At 41.1% G+C, this 27253-nt stretch overlaps 1 protein-coding gene across 1 annotated transcript in view; it reads right to left on the bottom strand.

The window, feature by feature from the left end:
• Positions 1-27253, bottom strand: part of DLGAP1 (DLG associated protein 1) — a 432343-nt gene that overhangs the window by 26326 nt on the left and 378764 nt on the right. Inside the window, exon 10 of the mRNA XM_075270644.1 lies at positions 6845-7269. Within this exon, the coding sequence (XP_075126745.1) occupies positions 6845-7269 (425 nt within the window). The remainder of the gene's footprint in view (positions 1-6844; positions 7270-27253) is intronic.

Below are 27253 nucleotides of genomic sequence, written 5' to 3' on the forward strand. Positions count from 1 at the left end.
ACAGAGCAAATGGCAGACATAAGTTTACTTTTCTGCTGTGGAATCTTTACTATTGTATATGTTCACAAGTACGCACCACACATGAATGTGCACCTGTAGACTCACTAAGAAACTCCTTCCTTCTTCTAAAGGAGCAATTAGATTAAAGAAGGACATAATTGATTCCTTACTTTGTGAACTGCAGAGGATAACTACAGAAATGGAATGGTATCTGGTTAGGCATTGTCAGTAAATCTGCCTGGCTGTGCTGTTACTAGGAAGCTAATAATGTCAAGAATGCTTTTATCTTTGCAAGTCTGAACTGACTGCTGTGCTTTCAAGACAGACAGAAGGCTCTTCAGTCTCCAAGCAAAAGAAGGAAGGTGAGCGCCTCATCTTCTGACATCTAAGACTTGCCAGTAACTTTAGATATGGATCCTTAGTGTGCAGATGTGGTTAGTGGTCCCTGCTGCCAGAAACATTTACTTACATATTAACTTTTTTATTTCATTTATTATCAAATATATTTATGAAATATATAAAAAATAAGCGTCTCCCAGAAATCTCCCCTAGCATGGGCTGCCTGTGCGGGTGCATATGTTTTACACATCCAGTTTGTGTTTCTAGCCTGGAATACTAACTATTGAGTTTATCAAGCAGTTTAGCTGCCAGTGAGATAATGGCACACAGATCCCCGCAGTGTTACAGGCTGTTGTCAAGTTGTAATGAGCTAGCTCCATGAAGCAGCTGTTTCACACAAGGGCTGCTTTGTCCTACAAAGGCCTGGATCATTTTACTGGGAGTGGCCAGGCTTCATGTTAGCTGCAGCAGTTCAAGGAAAATACATTCAATACAATGCAGATTTTCTGCAGCGAGACCCTCTAGTAAAACTACACTCAGATTAGCTGAAGACGTGGGGTAGCAAGGTTTTCATTGTGTACAACTTCAATACAACATCTGTGGCAAACATGGCTTAGTCCGGAAAATATAATCCAAGCCAACATTGTCTACAAAGTCATGTTAACTTCTGAAACTTGGACATATCTACATAACATTCCCATAGTATAACAGGGTAGGGGTAGGACATTTTAGGGAATGTGACTGATATAGTAATGTCTGCTCTCTACTTTACTACCTTTATGTTACTCTATGTTACTAGCAGCAGACAGTGAATTCTGCAGATTTAACAAGCTTTCTTTCTTTTGTTCTGTTCTATACCTTTTCTTTGATGGATCTTTCATCTTATTCTAACCTCAATCTATTGGCCAATACACATGATATAGCTGTCAACTGCTATAGTTACACATTACCCTATGTTTGTGTTCTCACATTGTGCACACCAATGGTGATCTAAAATTCTAAATAGTTATTTTAACAAAACATAAAGTTAAATTAGATGAAAAACATTTGCAACATTGTTAAACTTTGTGAACTTACAACCACTAAGAAGAAAAAAAATGCGGTGTTTTACCATCACTGCAAAATGGATGGGATTCAGAGGTTTCCTCTGTGGAGTTATTGTGAAAAGACCTTGATGCGTTGCTGTCGTGTTTTTCCCGCAGCACTTATATGCTACATGGGGCCTTAACCTAACAAAGTCAAAAAAATGAGCGATCTGGCGCTTCCAGCTCCTTTCTCTCGGTCTGGAAACCCAGGCAAACAAGTCTTGATGTATAATTCTAGTGTTCATTCTACCTCTACACAACTACACGTGATTCCTTCCTAGTGGACCACCCAGTGGGAAGAATTAAAGTATCTTGTAGCTTAATATGATAAATATTCCAGAGTTTTACTGTGGTTAGAACATATGTTTTTCAGCAAATGTCCTTTCTTTAAAATGAAATGCTCTAACTCCTGTAGTGTGACATGGAAAGAAAGCTTACTGACTTCTAACAATGCAGAGTAAATGTCTTTCAGCTATGTGAAAACGTCAAAGTGGCTTCAAAGACAGATTGCTTACATATGTATCCAGTTACATCCAGACAACCATCCTGACACAATACATAACATAAACACCAAATCCTGCAGTCCCATGATCATGTTTTATGGATGTCAAATCAACATGTAGGATATATGTACTGCATATTATAGTATATTATGGATATTGAAGATGACAAATACAAGAGTCTGGCTTGTTTGTGCAGCTATAGACAATAACATAAATGAATGCAGCTCTTGGATGGTATAAACAGAATAAGAACAGCAAATATTAGACTTAATGGATTCAAGTTGTTACTATTGTGGTTTGCAATACACAGATCAACACCGAGGAGCAGCAAGGGATATGTTAAACTTTTAAAGAACTGATCATAGGTGTAAATAAGTATTGACACGGCAGAGAATTCAGACCTGAGCTTGTTATCTAGGATGTAAGGCTTCAGTTGACAGATGGTGGTGGAGTAATGTAGGACTAGCAGAAAGGAATTCCATTAGTAGGAAACAGCCAATGGTGTCAGAGGGCAGCGATAATGATCAGGGCAGAGAAGAAGGTAACAGGGGGAAGGAGACTTTTTTAGACAAATGTGAAGCTGAAGTGTCAGCTCCTGACAGAGTCTAATGTCTATTCATGGCAAGGAGGGCTACATTTCTCCAGCTTAGTGCATATGCAAGCGAGTGTATATACAAGTGTACACCCGAGGGTAACCCAATTTCATAGATCCCTCATAGACTTGAATCTATTGAAGGATCCGTGAAATCGGCCCAGGAAATGGCAGACTCCATTTTCACTTAGATTGGTCACACAGGCCTTTAAAACAACGAATGTGTGAAATAATCTATTAATATTTATGTATGGGGCTGTTTGCTGGCTGATAACACAATGGCTAAAACACGGCTATTGATCCTGTTGCGTGAACAGGGACATAACTATTGGGGTGCAGATTTAGCAGTCTCTATCAGGTCCTGGAATCTGAGCAGGCCCCACTGCCTCAAAATATACACTACTAAATGGCACATAGTATTAAGTGGCCCCCATTACAGATCTTGCACTGTGGCTCAGAAGTTACTCTTCTGCATGTGACTGAGCACTTAGGTTCGCCAGGACATTTCATTAGCTATGGTATGAAAGCATTAGGGTATGCATGGTCATTGTTTGCAAGTTTTGTTGTTTTTTTTTGGTATTTAAGGCCCAGTTCACATCTGCGTTTGGTATTCCGTATGGGGAGTCCGCTTGGGGACCCCCGAACAGAAACCTATATGCATTAAAAAGCGGTTAGCAGGGAAACCACATGGACCCCACAGACTATAAGACTATTCTTCAAGCAGCACTTTTCTCTCCACATGATTCATTTGGCCCCCGCGTGGAAAACACACGGACCCTATTATAGTCTATGGGGTCTATTTGGTTTTTCTGCTAACCTCTTTTAATGAGTTTGGTATTCCCCAAGTGGACTCCCCGAATCGATTACTGAACACAGATGTGAACCAGGCTTAAGAATTGCATTGCTAGAATTTTAAACTCTATTTATATGTCAAGATACAATATAGAGGTTAGCAAAACCCTGCATTATTTGGTGCTGTTATTTCAAGCCACAACATGAGCCAACCATCTTATGTTTGTGCCACCACAATATACTTTTCTATAAAAGCAATTTAAGAAATTGTTTCTCTAACTGCTTCTTTAGGAATTAATGCACTTCCCTTGTTGTCATTTATAAAAGCAGTTTAGTCATTAAAAGTTATGATCCGTGAGAGTGCAAATATAGAAAAAGTCACAATTAGACTAAAGTTTTATGTGTACTGAGATTCTTTAAAAACGGTAAGTATTAAGTGGCAGTGCAAGTGCTAAATTTATATGCAACTCATTGTGAGAGATAAATCGTGATAGATGTACCAACTAGCAAACTTATTATGATGATGATATTATGATACTTGACCAACAAGGGGGTGTATCTTAGAGGGAAGGGGTGATACTTACCAAAAAGTGGGGTGGTTTAAAATGTGACAGCATGTGCAATATTGTATTGGAAAGTAAGCAAATGAATAGGTGGAATAAAGATCCAAAAGACAATCTAAAGATGTGCAAATTTTATCATCTAGCAATAGCGACTGTGATAAATCTGAAGTACTTTTACACTGTCTGGTCTATATGTTAGAACGTGTGCATGTATAGGTGTATAGGTCCATGAGAAAACAGCATATATAGCACAAGGATAATATCCATGAGCCATCCGTGCCCTCCATGGATCAATGCACTTCAACTAAGGAGCCTGGACTGCAAAACAGAATAAGAAGTTGTCCGGAGATTTCCTCCAGACTCAGCCCCCCACATGAATCCATGGAAATCCATGGTAATATGTATGGGGCCATAGGAAAAGAGTAGGTCAGAGTCCCATCCATTAATAACATAGATAGCACACTGACAAAGCATACAGACTTGTGTGCGCAGCCTTAAACAGGATTAGTAATGCATTTCCATTAGACAGTGGCTGTAGCTTTTTAGTTAGAACCAGAATATCTTGCTAAAAAAAAGTCTGTGCATAGCCTCAGCCTTAAGAATATTGAGGAGGAAGAAAATTAAGGATGTCTGTAGTAGATGAACTAAAGATGTTCTATGCTCTGCAGCTGTATCCTCTTCTTGTGGTGGTTAGTCACGTATAAATAAAGTGCTGGTTACTATATTGGTGACTGTGTTGACCTTGTCATCAGTGTATGACTACATGACCAAACTAGACGTCTAAAGGTTACAAGGTTAAAAATCCTTAGATATGCAAGATGGATTGTGCTGCACATATTGAAAAGTGCTGATAAAGTTCCATGCACTGAACTAAAACAAATCAATGGGGCTTAGGCTATATGCAAGTGTGCATGCAGCTCAGCCATGAATGAATGGCATGGATGGCAGAGGGATGATATCCATGGGCCTCAAAACAGTCAGAAATAGGACCTGTCCTATGTTTTGCTCTGGGATTCAAGACCCCCTACATGGACCCGTATGGGGCTGACAATACACATGGTCATTTGCATGAGGCCTTTTCTGCAAACCAGGTAATACTTGAAGAAAAGTGGTACTGTTTTTGTATTTGTATCTGTAGGGGTTTTCTGAACAATTTTTTAAAAAGGTGTCTTAGTGCCATTAATGTGTTAAAAGTACATTCATATACTTTTAGCAGTGTTTTGAGTGATTTCTGGGTTTCAGTGGGAGCTCCTGGCATCACCTGCATTTGTTTATATGGTGTTACCTTCCTGCTATACAGTTTACTGTTGTACTTTCCACATTAGCTTCCTCTCACTGCTCCCTCTCCTCTCTCACTTCGTTACACCACCCTTCCTGCCTCCCTAGCTAAGCTATCCCGCCCACTGCTAGGCCCCCTCCCTCCCTGTCTCCCTAGCTAAGTTATCCCACCCACTACTAGCGCTTCACAAGTAACTAACTAGGCCCACCCTCTATTGCATCATATTTACCTAGCTTCCAATCTGGAAGCTAACTCCTCCTGTCTTCTTCACTGTGTGCAGGCTGGAGTCGCTGTGCACAGACCAGAAGTACCTGTGTGGCCTACGCAGTAGAGACGGAGTGCCATCTCTACTGTGCATGCCTCACAGATGCAGCGTCTCCAGCCTCCAGCAAGCGCTTGAAGAGGGGAGGAGCCGTTCTTGGACAGGAAGGTAAGTATTGATGGGGTTAAGGGGGAGTACTGGTGACGTTTAGAGATAAGCGAGTAGTATTCGATCGAGTATGTATTCGATCGAATACTACGGTATTCGAAATACTCGTACTCGATCGAGTACCACTCACTATTCGAATGGAAAAGTTCAATGCAGAACCAGCATTGATTGGTCGAATGCTATACAGTCAGCCAATCAACGCTGGTTCTTCTCCTACCTTTAGAAGTCTTCTCCGTGCAACTTCCACACAGCGTCTTCCGGCTCTGAATTCACTCTGCCAAGCATCGGGCCTGGGCAGAGCTGACTGCGCATGCCCGCTTGTAGTGCGGACATGCGCAGTAAGCTCTGCCGAGGCTCGATGCCTGGCAGAGTGAATTCAGAGCCGGAAGACGCCGCGGGGACGCTGCACGGAGAAGACTTCTCGGAGGATCCAGCTCGAGCCTCACTCGTGGACTTGGTAAGTGTAATTTGATCGAACGTTGCCTACCCCTGAAACGAGCATTTTCACCCCATAGACTATAATAGGATTCAATATTCGATTCGAGTAGTCGAATATTGAGGGGCTACTCGAAACGAATATCGAATCTCGAACATTTTACTGTTCGCTCATCTCTAGTGACATTCCATTTTGGAAGCGATTAAACAGAACGTCACCGAATTATAAGAAAGAGTCCCTGGGCGGTCACATGGGGTTTAGTTTAGGGGCTAATTCATAGTTTATCCTGGAGAACTCCTTTAAAGATTAGAGTTTGATTCATTCAAATAAAAGGGAAAAAGACAAGATATACAATCTGTTTGCAATAAAAGACACAAATATCAAGAGCTGTTCAAGAAAAGTCAAGGACAGAACAATTTTCATTATCAGGAAGAAATAACAGTTTGAGGCCCAGTTCACATCTATGTTCAGGTCACTTTGTTCCCTCTCCACATGAAAAATGTGGAGAATAAACCACAGCAAGCAGCACTTTTCTCTCCACATTTTTAGTGTGGAAACTGAGCGGAAATCATACAGTCCCTATTATAGTCTATGGGGTCCACGGGTTTCCTAAGGTAACCTCTTTTTTATGTGGATTAGGTTTCCATTGCTAACTATGGCCAATTATTTGGTTCTGTTTAGGATTACCCCATTTAGAGGTAACTGCCCTAACCATCCCATTTACTACCCCCAAAGGGTGAGAACATTGGTAGAAACCTATACATTCATTTATTTCCATATTAGTGCGCTACATGGTAAGCCTTATATGAGTGGTCATGTACTTACTAGGATCAGGCAGATCGTTTTCCTGTTCTTCTCTTTCCATTTGTTGGCACCAACCTTCCATTCTATCTTTTTCTGCTTGAAGAAGCTTTAAAAACCAATGTCCATCTCTATGACAAACTGATCTGTGAACTGCTTCTAGAGGATCTTCTGTAATAGAATCAATCCAAGGGTCTGGAGGAGGTAGTATGGAAGGATCAAAATCAGCATCAAAGTCCTCCTCCACTGCACAGGCATGGTAGTGATTGCCTGAGCCCTGGATGCTGACTGTGGAGGTACATGCATCTCTGGAATACTGTTTGGTCAGTGGCCGACTAAATTGAAATTCCTGGTCAGCCAGCTCCACTGGACATTCAAAATGCTCCCTGAGGTCCAAATCTGCTTGCACGGCAGCAGTAACACTGTTTGACCGGGTCAGCCTGCGCAACCTTTGATAAAGAGATAACACAAAAAAATTATACAGTGAACATAAAGAGAATATTATTAACATTTCAGCCTTCTCATAACGGAACAACTTAAAGGGGTTGTCCAGTTTCAGAAAATAAATTATATTGTTTATACAATTAAAAAGATATACAATTTTCCAATATACTTTCATTCAATGAAAACTGAACACGCTGGTGCACGGCTTGCTAGAGTCACAGCACACTAATCAGAGATCTGCTTGGTAATAAGCTGTGCACCTGTCTGTCCATCACATGACCATGGACCATATATCACATGACCATGGACCGTATATCACATGATCATGGACTATACTGTATATCACATGACCATGGACTGTATATCACATGACCAGGGACTGTATATCACATGACCATGGACTGTATATCACATGACCATGGCCTGTATATCACATGACCATGGACTGATTTTCAACTACTGAAAGTAACAAAGAATGACAATAAATAGAGTTCTAGAAAACTGTAAGGAATTGATACAAAAATAAGTTGTATAACCTTTCTGCTGTCACTACACTTAACAACATATATGCCGCATAATATGCATTGAAGTAGGATATAGGAAGAACGCAGTTTCTTTAAAGGGGTGTTCCAGTTACTTATTAATTTTTTAACCTATGGTTGGATTTGGGTCTTCGATCTTCTTGACCTTTGGCCTGTGCAGCAGTGATTTTCTGCTTGAAATTGGGCATTAGAACTCAATCAGCGATTGGCTAACGGGCTCAGGTACAGCAGAAGGTAAATTAAGACTGGGGGACATAGACTTTCTGTTAGATCACCAACAAAGTGAGTGTAGTGTTTCTTATCTTAAACCTCATTAGGGGTTAAATAAAACCCCCTTTAAGTATAGCTACATAGAAGTCGGTGACCATGGATTGACAGGAAATGTTCTACTTTTTATTATACATCCATAAATGTTATGTAACAGATTGTAGGCTATTATTACATTAGAAACAAAGTTCCTGCTGATTACAGAAAATGGATCAAATATTTGTGATTTATGTACAACTTAATACCTTGATACAAACACAGTTATCTGCACTATAAACATTACAGGATGAGCTATGCAGTGTATTAGTATTAGATCCCATTGTGCACATCATTAGACTTGCATGTAGATTAGGTTACATCTCACAAATGAAAACATTTATCAGTGTCACAAAAAGTGACATCACAATTGTCTGCAGTTGTTTTGCACCCTGTACAGTGTTTGCATTCCTCATTTGATAAGTCAGGTCTGTCACTAACAGATAAATCCCTTTCTTTGAAGGCGTGGGAACAAAGGTAAAGGGAATGCACATGCTACACAGTAACATGACCCGTAGCTTTGGAGTTCCATAGGATCATTAAAGCTACAGTACCGCATACTTGTCAAGTTAATAAAAGTTGCACTGTATGCATGTGGGCTTTGATGTAGAAATAGTGAAATCAGAAGGACTGGACACCAAAGACCATTTCATCTTTAACACATAGTACTATAGTATATGCTACACTACATATGCAGGAAGGACAACTGTGAGGGGTACCCTGGGCGCTGAGTATCAGAGGGGAAACACCAACAAACCACTTTGCCTTTATTTAGATACAGGGTCAGGGCAGCAAACTCAACTTCTACTCCATATGACACAAAGTCTAAAAGCTCTTTATTGAGCATTGATTTATCAGGCAATTTATTGGAACGTATCAGGGTGAGGATTAATGAAAAATTATTCAAAATGGCTGCTTCAATTGCATGAAAGAAGTGCGGCAAGCAGTGATTCATTTTTTTGTGGTCTGAGGATGTGTCTAGCAATGATATTTCTTGAAGAATTTCTGCACAGCATGGAGAAAGTGTTTTGTTGCCAAGAAGTGTGTATGATGAGTAGAGAAGTTTAAAGAAGGTTACATAAACCAAAACTGATGACAAAAATTAGCGTACGCGTGAATCGATTCAGTTGGATAGGCAAGTGAAAGCCCTATGAGGATGAAGAATCATGTCTGATGAAGAGGTGAAGACAGCGATGCATTCGTGACGCACAGCTCAGCCTCAGCGGGTTTTCTCACAAACATAAACATATCTAAATGTGTAGATAATTAAAAGTGAAATATTTTTGCAAATATAAAAATTAAAATTTTTTGCAAGGTTTTAAAGAATTTCCCCAACCATCTTATTAATGCCAGTCTTTTGTCTTTATTGGTTGCCAATGGATATAACCCTGAATGCAGGAACTTTCTTTGGTCTGTTACTTGCCAGAAACCCAGTAATGATTTCCTTATTGTGGCCGGGTTATCTTCTCGTACATGTAGTGTCCCTGCCTGATAAACCAGCCACAATAAGGAAATTGTGGGTGATTTTCTGACAGGTGCCTGACCATAGAAAGCTGGCAACCGATCAAGACAAATGACTGGTTAGAGAAAATCTTTAAAATTCTGCAAAATGTTTCATGATTTATATTTGTAAAAATGTTTAACTTGTAACAGTCTACACATTTATATAGGGTTATGTTATTGGGAAAATCCCTTTAAGGTTGGACTTAGATACGGTACTTCTGACAATTTTACTAATGTGTTTGATACTGATCATAGTGATAAATGCTTATCCAAAGCAGATTGATAAAGTAGAAATCTTATTCTCTACTCAGCAACATTTATTAGACATAATAGGAGAGATTTATTAAGACATTTCATTTTATACGCCAATCTTATACTGAAGTATCATCAGAGTGAGATACACCAAATCTCTTAAAACAGAGCCTGTCACATGGAAAGTGTAGGCTATTCTTGGACAGTATTTTTGGCACCATTATGCAACTTCATCATAGATATATAATCCCCTTTATATTATACTGTATCTCTGACACAATAATGGGCCCAGAGGGTCCAGTAGAAGAGAACACCACAAGTAGATGAGTTTACATTACTTGCTACATAGGTCTATTTCTTATGCAGGGGAGTAACTACCATGGCAGCAGCGGTTGTGGCTGCCCCAGGGCCCGGGGACATTAGGGGTCCTGGTGGGCCCCTGATGTGTTTTTTCTTAAATAGGCTGTTACCTGCTGGAGTAACTCTATTTACCGATCCTCACTCCTGATCACGGCTGCCTTCCCCTTCTGCGGAGGCAGCTGTGAGCAGGAGGAAGATCAGTAAGTTATTCCACGTGCCCATGAACCTCACAAACACTGCTATCATTATACTTGGGGAGGTCTTTTCAGATGCCCGAGTATAATGATTGGAGGGCTAGGAGAAGTGACAAACATAAAAAACACTGTTACATACCTCTCCTGGGCTCCGGAAGGCTACGGGCCCACTTGTTGATGTCCTAGACGTCACGTGGACCAAGCTTGCGTACTTATGCATCACGATGCAAGCCCTTGCTTACGTGACATCCAGTAAATAACTGAAGATGGACAACATCAACAGGGAGTGCGCCGGAGCCCAGGAGAGGTAAGTAACATTGTTTTTATGTTTGTATCCTTCCCTTTGTCTCCGATCATTATACTCTGGGGTCTGAAAAGTCCACAATGGAGCATAATACTGTATGCAGGGGCCACTATGGGGCATAATACTGTGTACATGAGCCACTATGGAGCATAATACTGTGTGCAGAGGCCACTATGGAGCATAATACTGTGTGCAGGGGCCAATATGAAGCATAATACTGTGTGCAGGGGTGACTATAGGGCATAATATTGTGTGCAGGAATGCAGGGGGAGGGGGCACGTCAAATGTTCACCTTCATTGCTATTACTAATAATCATGAAAAAAAAGATAATGATGTAATGAGATGTGGATTTGCATAGAGGAGGATAGGACAACATCATTTCCTCTGGTGGGCCCAAGACACCCTAGACCAGTACTGCAGGTTCTGACTACACACCTTTCAGCATGTGTGGGTCTGGAATCTGTGTACGTGTACTGTACAGGTTACCTGCTCTGCTCAGAATCTCATCTATGGTTGACTGGAACCCTTTGATCTCTTGCCCAGGATTTATTCTTTATTCACACAATACTACATTTTATCAGCAACACAAGTTTATAACAATAGAAATGTAGTGGATGTTGTGTTACAATGGACACAAATGGATGGAGTTACTTGTTGACATAGTGAGAGACTGGAGACAGAGAATGGTGTTTACTACTATATAATTCAGCTCACAATGAACATTGCTATACATACACTGTATGTTTATTAATATACACTCACCGGCCACTTTATTAGGTACACCTGTCCAACTGCTCGTTAACACTTAATTTCTAATCAGCCAATCACATGGCGGCAACTCAGTGCATTTAGGCATGTAGACATGGTCAAGACAATCTCCTGCAGTTCAAACCGAGCATCAGTATGGGGAAGAAAGGTGATTTGAGTGCCTTTGAACGTGGAATGGTTGTTGGTGCCAGAAGGGCTGGTCTGAGTATTTCAGAAACTGCTGATCTACTGGGATTTTCACGCACAACCATCTCTAGGGTTTACAGAGAATGGTCCGAAAAAGAAAAAACATCCAGTGAGCGGCAGTTCTGTGGGCGGAAATGCGTTGTTGATGCCAGAGGTCAGAGGAGAATGGCCAGACTGGTTCGAGCTGATAGAAAGGCAACAGTGACTCAAATAGCCACCCGTTACAACCAAGGTAGCCAGAAGAGCATCTCTGAACGCACAGTACGTCGAACTTTGAGGCAGATGGGCTACAGCAGCAGAAGACCACACCGGGTGCCACTCCTTTCAGCTAAGAACAGGAAACTGAGGCTACAATTTGCACAAGCTCATCGAAATTGGACAATTGAAGATTGGAAAAACGTTGCCTGGTCTGATGAGTCTCGATTTCTGCTGCGACATTCGGATGGTAGGGTCAGAATTTGGCGTCAACAACATGAAAGCATGGATCCATCCTGCCTTGTATCAACGGTTCAGGCTGGTGGTGGTGGTGTCATGATGTGGGGAATATTTTCTTGGCACTCTTTGGGCCCCTTGGTACCAATTGAGCATCGTTGCAACGACAAAGCCTACTTGAGTATTGTTGCTGACCATGTCCATCCCTTTATGACCACAATGTACCCAACATCTGATGGCTACTTTCAGCAGGATAATGCGCCATGTCATAAAGCTGGAATCATCTCAGACTGGTTTCTTGAACATGACAATGAGTTCACTGTACTCCAATGGCCTCCACAGTCACCAGATCTCAATCCAATAGAGCATCTTTGGGATGTGGTGGAACGGGAGATTCGCATCATGGATGTGCAGCCGACAAATCTGCGGCAACTGTGTGACGCCATCATGTCAATATGGACCAAAATCTCTGAGGAATGCTTCCAGCACCTTGTTGAATCTATGCCACGAAGAATTGAGGCAGTTCTGAAGGCAAAAGGGGGTCCAACCCGTTACTAGCATGGTGTACCTAATAAAGTGGCCGGTGAGTGTACGTGTGCTGTGTACAGATTGTATGTATGGTAGATTACATTTTTATGTCCAATAAAAAAAATAGCAATGGATCTGCCTTTTTTTTTTAATATTGAACCCTAATGGCATTCATCTGTTTTTAGCAGTTCCATTAAACAGAAAATAGTAAAAAATGTATTATAACATATGTATGTTATAAAAAATTGAGAAAGTGTTCGTATAAAAAGTGGTGTTTTTGTATCCTTATGTTTAAGATAGGGTAAAAAGCAAAAAAAAAATCTAAACACATTTTCAAATTTCAGCTAAAATATTAATTTGGGATTCTGACGGAAGTTACAAAGGATAATTACTGTATAGAACTTGCCTATTTTTCTTCTTTATCTAAGTTCCAATTTAATGCACATTAAAATAAAAAAAAAATCCCATAGTAAGTAATTGAGTTTTCAAGTTAATAAAAGTTCGATTCTTATGTTTCCCAGAAGGCTAGGTCACAATCTACATCTCGTCTAGGGCTCTCATGGGAGGTGTCGCTTGGTGTAATTTAATTATACATTCTTACGTAGGTAATGCTGCTTGTTTAGGCATTCAGAAACGCCGGGTGACAATTGGGAGATCGGTAATGGAGGTCCTACTGATTGTCTCTAAACTTCTCAATTAATATTTTGTTGTTGTAGTAGTAGTACGGAAAACTCAATCTTTTAGGCTAAGACCCCATGTAGCGAGCCACCACCAAAAAGCTCTGTAGGAAACGCATCATAGTTTTTCCTGCAGAGCTTTTCATAGAAAGTTGGCAGAGTTACCATCTATTATACACCTATACGGAATTTGCACAAACATTTTTGAAATCACAGCATTTTTGCATGTGATTATTTTCTGCAATGTATGGAAGGGATTAGCCAAATCCCATCCACTTTGCAGTTAAAGTGCAAGTAAAATGCCACGGTTTACGCTATGTGGGACCTGGCCTTAAAGAGAGTCTGGCAGGTCCGAAATGCTTTTACAACCAATAACAGTGCCAATAGATTTGCCCGATTTGCCTACAGACAACCACCAGTGCTGTCTCCTCTCGAATTTTTGCCGATCACTGCCCTGTGAAGCTGTTATTGACATTTTCAGCTTCTGTGTAAGGGAACTGCAATAGGAGCAATTCCTCAGTAGCTGCTGGAGAACCCTGTGGGGAGGGCAAAATAGACAGTGAGCCCTAAGCTTAACTCCTACCACTGTCCCTTCCTGCTTGCCTTTCCTATCTTAAGCAATAGGCAGCAACTGGTCGAAAGGCCTTTCCTATATATGTGCCAACACAGAACGAAGACGAGACAACAACAAAGGGAGGTCAACTAGCCAAGAGTCCAGTAACAGTCGAGCAGCGCAGAACATAATCAAAATCCAAGAGAATAGTCAAAAGGGAAGCCAAGGGTCAGAGGTCAATAATACATTAGAAGTAAACAGAGGAGCTTAGAAGGGACAAAGTCTAAGGACAGAGTCACAATAGCCAGCAAGGCTGTGTGGGTGTGTGGCATGTATATAGAAAGCCCAGGACCAGCCCTAGATTTGATTGGAAGACAGGTTGTCAATCACACAGGCAAGACTAGAATTAACCACTTGATGAACAGAAGGAAGCAAGGTGCAGGAGATAGGTGTGGTGGAAATTCAATTACTGAGATAGACCAGTGTTCACACAGTGCAACGAAAAACACTAAGCCATGCAAGTTGAGGGAGGCACAGAAACCCGAATAGGCAGAGATTTTACATTCTGCTTCTGTCACAGCTGTTGATAGGAAAATCAAGTCCATTCCCAGTGTTGTTTTCCATATCCATAAAACATCTTCAAGGAGTTTGAATGTTTTCCTTGTGTTTGTGTGGGTTTCCTCAGGGTACTCCAGTTTCCTCCCTCTCTCCAAAGACATACTATGTACAGTCCTATGAAAAAGATTGGGCACCCCTATTAATCTTAATCATTTTTAGTTCTAAATATTTTGGTGTTTGCAGGAGCCATTTCAGTTTGATATATCTAATAACTGATGGACACAGTAATATTTCAGGATTGAAATGAGGTTTATTGTACTAACAGAAAATGTGCAATATGCATTAAACCAAAATTTGACCGGTGCAAAAGTATGGGCACCTCAACAGAAAAGTGACATTAATATTTAGTAGATCCTCCTTTTGCAAAGATAGCAGCCTCTAGTCGCTTCCTGTAGCTTTTAATCAGTTCCTGGATCCTGGATAAAGGTATTTTGGACAAACAATTCAAGTTCAGTTAAGTTAGATGGTCGCCGAGCATGGACAGCCCGCTTCCAATCATCCCACAGATGTTCAATGATATTCAGGTCTGGGGACTGGGATGGCCATTCCAGAACATTGTAATTGTTCCTCTGCATGAATGCCTGAGGATTTGGAGCGGTGTTTTGGATCATTGTCTTGCTGAAATCTCCATCCCCGGCGTAACTTCAACTTCGTCACTGATTCTTGAACATTATTCTCAAGAATCTGCTGATACTGAGTGGAATCCATGCGACTCTCAACTTTAACAAGATTCCCGATGCCGGCATTGGCCACACAGCCCCAAAGCATGATGGAACCTCCACCAAATTTTACAGTGGGTAGCATGTGTTTTTCTTGGAATGCTGTTTCTTTTTGGACGCCATGCATAACGCCTTTTTTATAACCAAACAACTCAATTTTTGTTTCCAAAATGAAGCTGCCTTGTCCAAATGTGCTTTTTCATACCTCAGGCAACTCTATTTGTGGCGTACGTGCAGAAACGGCTTCTTTCTCATCACTCTCCCATACAGCTTCTATTTGTGCAAAGTGCGCTGTATAGTTGACCGATGCACAGTGACACCATCTGCAGCAAGATGATGCTGCAGCTCTTTGGAGGTGGTCTGTGGATTGTCCTTGACTGTTCTCACCATTCTTCTTCTCTGCCTTTCTGATATTTTTCTTGGCCTGCCACTTCTGGGCTTAACAAGAACTGTCCCTGTGGTCTTCCATTTCCTTACTATGTTCCTCACAGTGGAAACTGACAGGTTAAATCTCTGAGACAACGTTTTGTATCCTTCCCCTGAACAACTATGTTGAACAATCTTTGTTTTCAGATCATTTGAGAGCGGGCTGTCCATGTTCGGCGACCATCAAACTTAACTGAACTTGAATTGTTTTGTAGAAAGAAATGGTCCAAAATACCTTCATCCAGGATCCAGGAACTGATTAAAAGCTACAGGAAGCGACTAGAGGCTGTTATCTTTGCAAAAGGAGGATCTACTAAATATTAATGTCACTTTTCTGTTGAGGTGTCCATACTTTTGCACCGGTCAAATTTTGGTTTAATGCATATTGCACATTTTCTGTTAGTACAATAAACCTCATTTCAATCCTGAAATATTACTGTGTCCATCAGTTATTAGATATATCAAACTGAAATGGCTGTTGCAAACACCAAAATATTTAGAACTAAAAATGATTAAGATTAATAGGGGTGCCCAAACTTTTTCATAGGACTGTATACTATGTAGATTGTGAGCGCTATATGGAACAGTGACTGTCAATGTCTGTAAAGCGCTGCAGAATATGATGGCGCTATATAAGTAAGCATAATAAATACATCTCTGTATTGCTTCTTTAGTCTGTGGCTACTGCAGAAACGCATCAGGAAAAAAAAGGCTGCTTTTACAGTTTCAGCAAAGTGAATAAAATTTAATTTCTTTCAGGAAAACGCAGCTGAATTTCTGTGAAAAAAAGCTGCGGAAAAAACCATGATGTCTTTTATGTAGCGTTTTTCAGTTGTGTCTGGCTTCCTGGGGCCTTAAAGGGGTTGTCCCATCACAAGGATCCTATCTATACTGCTAGGTTATGTGGATTTAAAACTTTTCCTAAATACATTGCTTTATCAAAACTGCTTTGTTTGGCCGCTATCTTAATTTATTCACTTCATTGTTTACACTCCGTTTCTATGGCCTTGGGATTATCTGCTCATTTGTCAAGTGATGTAGCTGCCTGCTCTCAGGGGGGAGGGAGGGGCTGGGGGCAGCTCTGAGCTGTTTGTGTCTGATAAGTAACGGAGCTTCTCAGAGAGCTCCAGGATTTCTGAGCTCTTATCAGTCAGTTTAATTGAATTTGGCTGATAAGGGCTGAGATAGGGAGTCTGTTGCCTCTGTATGTAATGCAAACTGACTGAAATCCAGCCCTGCTTCACACTGTGGTAATTCATTTACAACCAATCCCGTGCGAATGAAACCCCGCCCACCTATGTGCCGAGAAAAGTAGGGAGTAAAGAGAGCACAACAGCCTGCAGGTTAGTGCACAAGCGTCATGGGAATACCCCTTTAACCTCACTCTGTATTTTGCATCAGTATTTTTATGAAAAAATCAGGAATTAAATCTACAAAGGAAAATAATAGAATGTTTTGCAACCTCTTCTATGATTCTGTTGCGCAATAGAGTCATGTGAACACTTAAATACTTTTCTGTACTTGCAGAATCATGTTTAGTAGGGGGTTATCAGGCTCTAGAACAAATGGGGGTGAATTTGCTGGTTACCGTGATCATCATGCAACAATGTGGCTTGCAATAGTTGCAAAAAAATTTTTTTATGAAAATAGCTGTGTAGCTGTAGTGTAAGACTTGACATATGTTTAATTATATTGTAATGTATGAGGATGCTCCTGAAAGGGTTAACGTTAAAATAGCAAGCGCCAACTTGCATGCTCCCACAACCCCTGCTCCATCTGTGCATCTATTGTTGGTATGAATGAAAGTTTTTCTAGCAGGACAACAATGATCTCTTTCATGTATCTGAAGATGCGGCAGTCACCTGAATGTCACTGTGGATAATGTGAGTGTAGCACTGTACATACCATCGGCCTGACACACCAGGGACTTGGAAGCTCCATTTCTGAAAGCAGTTACCGGAATTCTGAATTCATTATCCATTGCTCCACATATGATACATCTAGTGCTTAAGTTAAGACTTTTGTTGCTGTCCTTTTGTAACAATCTGAGTCATCCATTCTCTTGCATGACTTCACAGAAAAGAAGACAAGCCACCGCAGGAGTCTAATTATACAAAATATCCATTTATGGAGCACCAGGGCTTTGATGAGATTTATAGGCTTTCCAGTGGAGATTTGGTGACCTACCCTTGTACATTAGAGAACTGCACACATAACAGTTCCTAAATCTATTCACACCTGCTTCGGAGGCACTGTCTAAAATTGTGGCTGAAAAGTCCTGAAAAGAACTTTTTCAGCCAATAAAATGAGAAGATATAGTGGATTTCTATGACCCCTCCATCACTAGATAGATCCATCTTTACTGAGTAGTCCATGGAATAGAACAGGTAACAGTAACAATGATGCATAGTATGGTTAAGGCCAGGGCCCCACATGGCGTAAACTTCGCATTAAAAAAATGCGTTGCTTTACAGTCCATGCGTAATGGATGGGATTCCAACGAATCCTATCCACACATTGCGAAAAAATACATGTAATGGATGTGCTGTGGTTGGGGCAGAATTTATAGTCTCAGAAGTCAGTTTCAGACATCGGCCCCATGTGGCGTAAACCCTGCTGCAACAACCGCATCATTTTACAATCCCTGCAAAGAGGATGGGATTCACAGACGTTGCAGAAAAATACACGCAGCGGACAAACTGTGTTTCCAAAACTGTTGTGGTTTTGAAAATCACAGCATGTCAATTATACCTGCGGATACACCAGTGGTTTCCCTATAGGTATAATAGAAGCAGAAAGTTTGTAGGTATAATTGACATGCTGCGATTTCCAAAATCACAACATTTTTAGAAATCACAGTGTGTCCGTTTAAATAGCGGTTACATGCAGAGCCGGATGGATCTCATTGACCCTCTATAGCCAGAAAACAGTTCCATGCTTAGAAGACAAACTGAGCCTATGGCCGCAAGTAGCAGCATGCAGCTAAAAATGCAGCAAAAACACATAACATTTTTTCCACAGAAATTTTGCTGCATTCTTCATACTTTATTAAATCAATAGGGAAAACGCTTTTTGGAAACCCAGCTTTTCCGCTCATCCACACATCCCAAAATATGGATGGGATTAGCCAGATTCTCAGCAAAGCAAATTAAGGGTAAGTTAACACGGTGTTTTTTGGTCAGGGTTTTGAGGCCGTATCTGCCTCAAAACCCTGACCAAAAAGATGGCTCCCATTTAAATCAATGGGAGCATCTCAGGAGCCTCGCGATTCGGCCTGAAGAAACTTCCTCTTCCGGACTAGGCCCATTGGGCCTAATCCGGAGCAGAGCACATGGCTGGATGCCACTGCAGTGCACCAGCTTTCTGTCGTGGCGATCGGCTTTTAGATCGGAACCTGAGGCGGCCTCCGCCTCAGGTTCCGATCCAAAAAACTATGTGTGAACTTACCCTAAGGCCTCATTCACATCTGTGTTAGTATTCCATCCGGGGAGTCTGCATGAGGACCTCCCCGAACGGAATACCGAACACAACTGCAAGTGGTGTGCCAGTGAACGCACACAGACGCCATAGACTACAATGGGGTCCATGTGCTTGCGCGGCACACCGCTTTCTCTGCACAGCGCTTGCAGTTGCATTCATTATTCCGTTCGGGGGGTCCCCATGTGGACTCCCCAAACGGAATACTGAACGCAGATGTGAATGAAGGGTACGGCTAAGGCCTCACGTTGTGGAAGCACAGATTTTTTTGTTGCACATTTTGTTGCATTTTTTGGAGCCAAGTCAGAAGTGGATTGCGCAAAAGTAGAAGTATAAAAACTTCCTTTATATTTCCCAGTCCTGTTGTAGCCATTGTTGGTTTTGTTTTTAAAAAATGCAACAAAATCTGCAACAAAAAAGCTGCCTTTCCGCAACATGGGGCTTCAGGCTAATGCCCCATAGGACGATCCGCAGCTCTAAAGCACTGTGAGAAAAACCGCGGTGGGAACGCATCGCGGTTCTTCCCACAGCGCTTTGAACAGAATATTCACGGAGTTTTCCTCTGCAAACTTTCTGTTACCACAGACTATGGGAGAGCCACCGGCGTTTCCGTATATATAATTGACATGCTGCAATTTCCAAAACCGTGACGGTTTTGCAAAATTGCAGCGTGTCTGTGCTGCGGTTTGAAACACAAAGTAGGCATGGGATTCGCATAAATCCCATCCACTCTGCAGGTACTGTAAAACGCCATGGCATTTCTGGCCCATGGGGCCCTGGCCTTAGACTGAATGACATTCAGGCTATTCCCATCCACACATTGTGGACTAAAAACACTGCAGAAAAGCTGCATTTCTCAAGCACAATCAATTTAGAGGGTAAATAGTTAAACTATTGATTCTATGAAGGACAGAGGTAGAAAAGTTAACAGGGAGCAATATACAAAGATAGAAACAGTATGGTGCAGTGCAGACTGGAAGTTTTATCTGGCTGATAGTTTATAGTTTCTTTCTGGCTGAGATTACGTGTTTATTCAGACGACAGGGCTGCATGAAAAACTACAGGCTAATTGGCTTTCACAGATCCCTCGTAGATTTCAGACTATTGAGGGATCCGTGAAAACAGCCCAAAAATGGCACGTTCTATTATTTAACAGTTGTACGAATAGATACATTATTTTCTATGAGGCTGTGTGCTTTTAAAAATATGACAAGCACACATCTGTGAAAACCTGTTGTATGAATAATCTCTAAGACCACAAAGTTGAAATTAGCTGAATTTTGTCAGAGCATTCACATGAGATTTTCAGACAGGTGGCCTGACTTTCAACCTTTGCACCACAACCGAAAACAAAGTAGTGATTGATACGCTGCTTGTTGTAAACCTATAGTTGGTGAAGGATTAGCCCCTGGATATTCCACTGCAAACTCACCATGCATGTCCTCTGCCTAAGGCCTGATTCACATCTGTGTCGGTAATCCGTTCGGGGAGTCCGCATGGGTACCCCCCCAAACGGACTACCGAACGCATTGGTAAGCGGGGTGTAGTGAAAGCACACGGACCCCATAGACTATAATGGGGTCCTTGTGCTTTCCGCACAGTCTCCGCACGAGTCATGCAGACACGAACGTAGATCGTGAACTACTTTTCAGTCTGCATGTTCCTTGTGGAGATCGTATGGAAAGCACACGGACCCCATTATAGTCTATGGGGTCCGTGTGCTTTCACTGCACACCGCTTGACAATGCGTTCAATAGTCCGTTCGGGGAAGTTCCCATGCAGACTCCCCGAACAGATTACCGATGCAGATGTGGACCAGGCCTAAAGCTGAGGTCCCACATAACAGGCTGCAGCAGAAAAGCGCTGCAGGAATAAACATGTGGCAACCCTGCAAACTTTCTGCTTCCATTATACCTATAGAGAAAGTGTTCATGTTTCCAGGTATAATTGATATGCAGTGATTTTCAAAACTGCAATGTTCTTAGAAATAGGAGCATATCCACTGTGTGTATTTTTCAGCAATGTGTGAATGGGATTCGCTAGAACTTTGTAGTGACTGTTAAACACAGCAGTTTCTCCCGCTGTGTTATTGCCATTTGGGGGTCCCGGGCTCATTTTGGAATGGGTGCTACTGCTTGATTTTGTAGAAAACTAATGCAATTGAATTCACAGGTAGTCGGATCTGCGTGGGCACTTGTGTCAGTTTGGAAATTCTTTGGTCCACCTAAAAATGATTCCTAAGGATTCCTATGCACTTGTATCACCAGTGAGAATCAATCCATTCATGAATGATGTAAGTGGAAATATTTGGCTCCAAAGGTAACTCTAAATTGGGTCAATTTATTGTCGAAGACTACTGAAGGATACTCAGATGCCCTGTCTAATTTTGCTACAGCATGGACCCAAACCTCACACGTATATGTGCCCCTATATAGCCTTAAAAATTATTGATAAAAAAATTGTGTACTTGTGTAATACATTCAACAGGTTTAGCATAGTTTCTGAATTTTTTTTTTTAAAAAATCACAACCATGGTCTCCGTTAGAAGGGGCTATTATACCCAGGGTTACCAGTAGGTCTATTGAATGGACTTACACTCACCGGCCACTTTATTAGGTACACCTGTCCAACTGCTCGTTAACACTTAATTTCTAATCAGCCAATCACATGGCGGCAACTCAGTGCATTTAGGCATGTAGACATGGTCAAGACAATCTCCTGCAGTTCAAACCGAGCATCAGTATGGGGAAGAAAGGTGATTTGAGTGCCTTTGAACGTGGCATGGTTGTTGGTGCCAGAAGGGCTGGTCTGAGTATTTCAGAAACTGCTGATCTACTGGGATTTTCACGCACAACCATCTCTAGGGTTTACAGAGAATGGTCCGAAAAAGAAAAAACATCCAGTGAGCGGCAGTTCTGTGGGCGGAAATGCGTTGTTGATGCCAGAGGTCAGAGGAGAATGGCCAGACTGGTTCGAGCTGATACAAAGGCAACAGTGACTCAAATAGCCACCCGTTACAACCAAGGTAGCCAGAAGAGCATCTCTGAACGCACAGTATGTCGAACTTTGAGGCAGATGGGCTACAGCAGCAGAAGACCACACCGGGTGCCACTCCTTTCAGCTAAGAACAGGAAACTGAGGCTACAATTTGCACAAGCTCATCGAAATTGGACAATTGAAGATTGGAAAAACGTTGCCTGGTCTGATGAGTCACGATTTCTGCTGCGACATTTGGATGGTAGGGTCAGAATTTGGCGTCAACAACATGAAAGCATGGATCCATCCTGCCTTGTATCAACGGTTCAGGCTGGTGGTGGTGTCATGGTGTGGGGAATATTTTCTTGGCACTCTTTGGGCCCCTTGGTACCAATTGAGCATCGTTGCAATGCCAAAGCCTACCTGAGTATTGTTGCTGACCATGTCCATCCCTTTATGACCACAATGTACCCAACATCTGATGGCTACTTTCAGCAGGATAATGCGCCATGTCATAAAGCTGGAATCATCTCAGACTGGTTTCTTGAACATGACAATGAGTTCACTGTACTCCAATGGCCTCCACAGTCACCAGATCTCAATCCAATAGAGCATCTTTGGGATGTGGTGGAACGGGAGATTCGCATCATGGATGTGCAGCCGACAAATCTGCGGCAACTGTGTGATGCCATCATGTCAATATGGACCAAAATCTCTGAGGAACACTTCCAGCACCTTGTTGAATCTATGCCACAAAGAATTGAGGCAGTTCTGAAGGCAAAAGGGGGTCCAACCCGTTACTAGCATGGTGTACCTAATAAAGTGGCCGGTGAGTGTATGTCTCCATGGAGTCCTCGCCATGCCAGTTGACTAATGCAGGACAAGTATGCCGTAAATATGTTTCCAGGAGACTGAAATGTTGTGGAATTTCCATGATAAAAATCTGCAACATTTTACAGCAGTAGCAAAGTGGGTATGCGTTTTTGACAAATCTCAAAAATCTGCACAGAATATATGCAAAGCGAACCTGTCAGAAATATAAATGCAGTCTAAGCTGCTGGCAGCATGTTATAGAGAGCTGAGCAGACCGATATATAGTATTGTGGGAAAAGATTCATTATAATCTATCCTTTATTCATTTATTTCTCTGTTGTTTCTATGCTTGGAAAGAGTAATGGAGTCCAGTGGGCGGCCTATTAGTGACCATACATACAGAGATAGCTGTCAGTGGTGCAGATGTGAATGGAGATAACTACTGTCAACTGTATTTTTCAGTATTTCTCTTTTTCTATTTTGGAATAGGAATAGTCTCCCTTGTCTGTATTCTTGTGTAAGGCTATTTCATCTTTGTTTCCCTGTCATGTATACATTAGTATTGCATTGTCAGCAATTCCTAATATGCGGCCATTACCCTAATCACTCTCTTTACTAACAGCAACCATTTGGGTAATAGACAAGATCATATTCCCTGTGACTGCTTTCCATGGTATAATCAGACTGTGTTTACCATGCCTGCATGCTGTGAATGGGAAGAAGACTTGTTATAATGTGCTGATGGACATAACAACAGCCTTTCCCGCTCTCATTGATCGAATGCAGATACCATAAATGTCTGTATTCAAGTGTTGGGAACACAAGAGCTGTCACCGTGAATTTGATTTCTTCTTATCTGACCCCCATGTTATCCTGGTGGAGAATGGAACAATTTTGCTAATAATAGTATATTGGTAGTTGTATATAAGCCATAGCATTACAGTCTGGTTATTTCAGGCCCTTTTTCTTTCTGTATTTCCGTTTTTTTTCCCCATAAGCCAGAAACTTTTTTATATTTTTCCCACTCACAGTCACATGCGGACTTTTTGCAATTCCTAAAGTCAACATTTAGTATTACAGATTATGTACTCGGGAACAGGGAAAAAAAGAAACCAGATTGGATTTCGAAAAAACGCACTTGTCTCATATTCTTATGGGTTTCATTTTTTTAGTACTCAGCGTGTAACGAAAATGCCACAATACTTGTATTCTGTACATTACTCTGATCATGGAGTTCCTATGTTTTAACATCTTTAAAAATTTTAAAACTTAAGGTTTTCACATACTTATACAGTAAGTTTGTGCCGCCATATTATGACACTTGTCATTTTTTATATATTTTCATATATGGATCTATGCAAGTCCTCTCTTTTATGTGGCCATATGCAGTTTTTGTTTATATCAGTTTGTGGAAAGTGCGATGTTTTCATCATGTATTATTTAAATTTGTTTCAACAACGAAAAATGTCAAATAGTTCATTTTGATTTTCCCTGTTCTGTAAAACAGCATAGACCTGGGGGTTTGTTGCGTGCCCTGCTCTGTGACTGTGCTACATTGAAATGGGGGTATATGTGACCCCTGTTGTAGTAACCAGTGGAGGTCCCAGCAGTGAGACTCTCATATGTATCATGTTTACAGATCTAACACGTCATCAGAAAATAGCACTATAGATTATTGTAAAATATTCTATAAGAAATTTGGAGAAGTAAATCATATACTGTTTGCTAAAGTGAATGCAGTCGCCAAACTGCCATGATAAAGTCATCTCATATGTTGGAGCTGTGAAGATGAGGTGGCTCGGAATCCATTAGCACTGCTTGTTACCGAGCACTGAGATCCTCCCATGGGAGAACTGAACTGAGGGCAGTGATGAGTGACCGGTCAAGAAGTGGGTTAAAAGGCCATGAGACAAAACAAGCTGTGACATTCCTTCCATTTACTACCAGCAGGCTTAGCCTTCCATGGTGGATAACTAATGCACCCCATTATCTTTTGTCATATTTTGCTTACACTTATTATGTAAATTTATTAGACTACATTATTAGCATTATCTCAGGGGTATAAGTGTCGGATCCACCTCCAGGACATTTGCTCTTTAATATTTTCAGTTGTTGCTCTTTAGCAGGAGACTAGAAGCTGTTACTTGTATTTATTGTTACTAAGTTTTCCTAAGGAGCAAGTGAATTTTATATGGAATGGAGCAAATTACCGAGAAACTGGACAGATGATCATTTTTAATATATCCACTCTTAAGGAGCCAATGACTGTATAACATTAGGGGTAAACCTGATCACCCACTGTAGAAAGACAGTGGCCAAAGTCTTGTGCAGTTTTGGTACCCTGTCTGTTCAATCCCTTATACTAATGCATGCTCAACTTGGCCAAGGGGGGATAAAGTATTGCCTTTCTGTAATGGAAATAAACAGCCCTATCCTTATCTCCCTGGAAGGAGGCTCCCTGGATTTATCTACTTTGTATGGTATTATTATTATCTTGCTTACTTGTATAGTACCAACATATTCCGCACTTTGCAGACATTGTCAATCACAGCCGCCTATACTGTATCCAGCTGACGAAATCTCACGGTGTGTCGTAGAAGCGCTATATAACAGAAGTATTACTTCTCATATTTTTGTTGACAAGACAAGTACCACTTCCTGCTTTAAGCAGAACAGTAACCAGAGGAGAACTGAAATCATTCACAGGGATGTCTAATTTATGCAAAAGTTGTGCGTTCATCTTTAGAAGAGGAATTTATGAAATCTCTGTGTTCAAAGAACTTCATGGCAACTAATGGGAACAGGAGAAATTCAGTCCAGGTCTATATGGAAGAGATCATCTATCTATCTATCTATCTATCTATCTATCTATCTATCTATCTATTGCTCTATCTATCATCTATCTACGTATATGCGACACAGATGAGGTTAGTGGTTTGGGGAGGTACTACAACATATTGACTTGTCTCGGGTTCCCAAATACTATTTAAGAGACTGTATGGTTGGGCCCTTCCCATTGGATATGCAATGTAAAGAAGTTGTAAACATAAGATTTTTCTCCCCCAAAACTGGTTATCTTGTGTCCTACATCAGCATATCTCAAACCAAGAGAAAAGGTAAGGATGGCCAAATCTACTGGAGCAGATGTATGACACTGTCTAAAACAAAAACTCTTTGTTCCCCATTGCAACTACATAGTGCAGCTGTCATGTTTCAAGACCACTAAAAGTAATGAAAGCTGAAAGTTGTTATTGGTTGATCTGGGGAATCAAAGGTAATTTTTGTTTTAGGCTGCGGCTCTACATAGCAAACCACAGCTGAAAAACGCTGTGGTAATGCATTGCTGCTTTAGGCCGGGGCCACATGTGGTGTATACACACCATGATTTTCCCGCAGTGGGAAAAATTGTAGCATTTTACAGTCAAAGCAAAGTGGATGGGATTCTACTGAATCCTATGCTCATGTTGCAGTATGGACACGCTACGATTTCCAAAATTCCAATGCCGGTAGTTTCCCCATAGGTATAATTGAAACTAAATCAGCAAAGGAAACCTCTGCGAACTTTCTATGTAAAGCACTGCGGGAAATAACCATGCAAATATAAAATAGAGAAATGTCGGCCATTAAAGCCCTTGATCTCCTTCCACAGCATATAAGCTATTGTATTAGTAAGGTTCTCTATACAAATCCAATAATTTTGGATATCATTTAGACAAATTGTGTGAATAAAACTGAGGTCACAAATGACTGAGATCCCAGATTTATGGCTAACTCCTACCATATAACACTTTATATGACATTTGTAGCTGCAGTATTTCTTATGTTACGTAATTTAAGAACAAGCTGCATCATGACCTGGATACATTTTATTATATTCTCAGGTATGCATTCAGTAATGAAACACTTTAGTCATCTGATGGAAACTATATCTCTGCTCTACAAAAATAAGCCACTTGTGACTTTATATTCCCCAAAACAGGGATTACATCAGTATACGCAAACTAAACTGTATATACCTATAAATACACTATTACACTACTACAGAGATGGGCGAACCGATTTGGCACGAGCCAAGTTTGACCCAAATATCCTAAATTGTTCTGTTTTTAATGAAACAAATAACTGGAGATTCATCTCAAACAAACTAAAATGGCTGATGCAACATGAATTACAGTAAATCATTATACTCTGGGATCTCTTCAGATGCTAGAGCAATGGTTCTTAACCTTGTTTGAGGTACCGAACCCTCCAGTTTCATATGCACATTCACCAAATCCTTCTTTAGTGATAAATCAAATATGATTTATTTCCAAATTCAAGACATAGGTATATGTTTTTTTGCTGGTACACAAAATGA

The sequence above is a fragment of the Leptodactylus fuscus genome, chromosome 4, assembly GCF_031893055.1.
Source record: "Leptodactylus fuscus isolate aLepFus1 chromosome 4, aLepFus1.hap2, whole genome shotgun sequence".
Lineage (NCBI taxonomy): Eukaryota > Metazoa > Chordata > Amphibia > Anura > Leptodactylidae > Leptodactylus > Leptodactylus fuscus.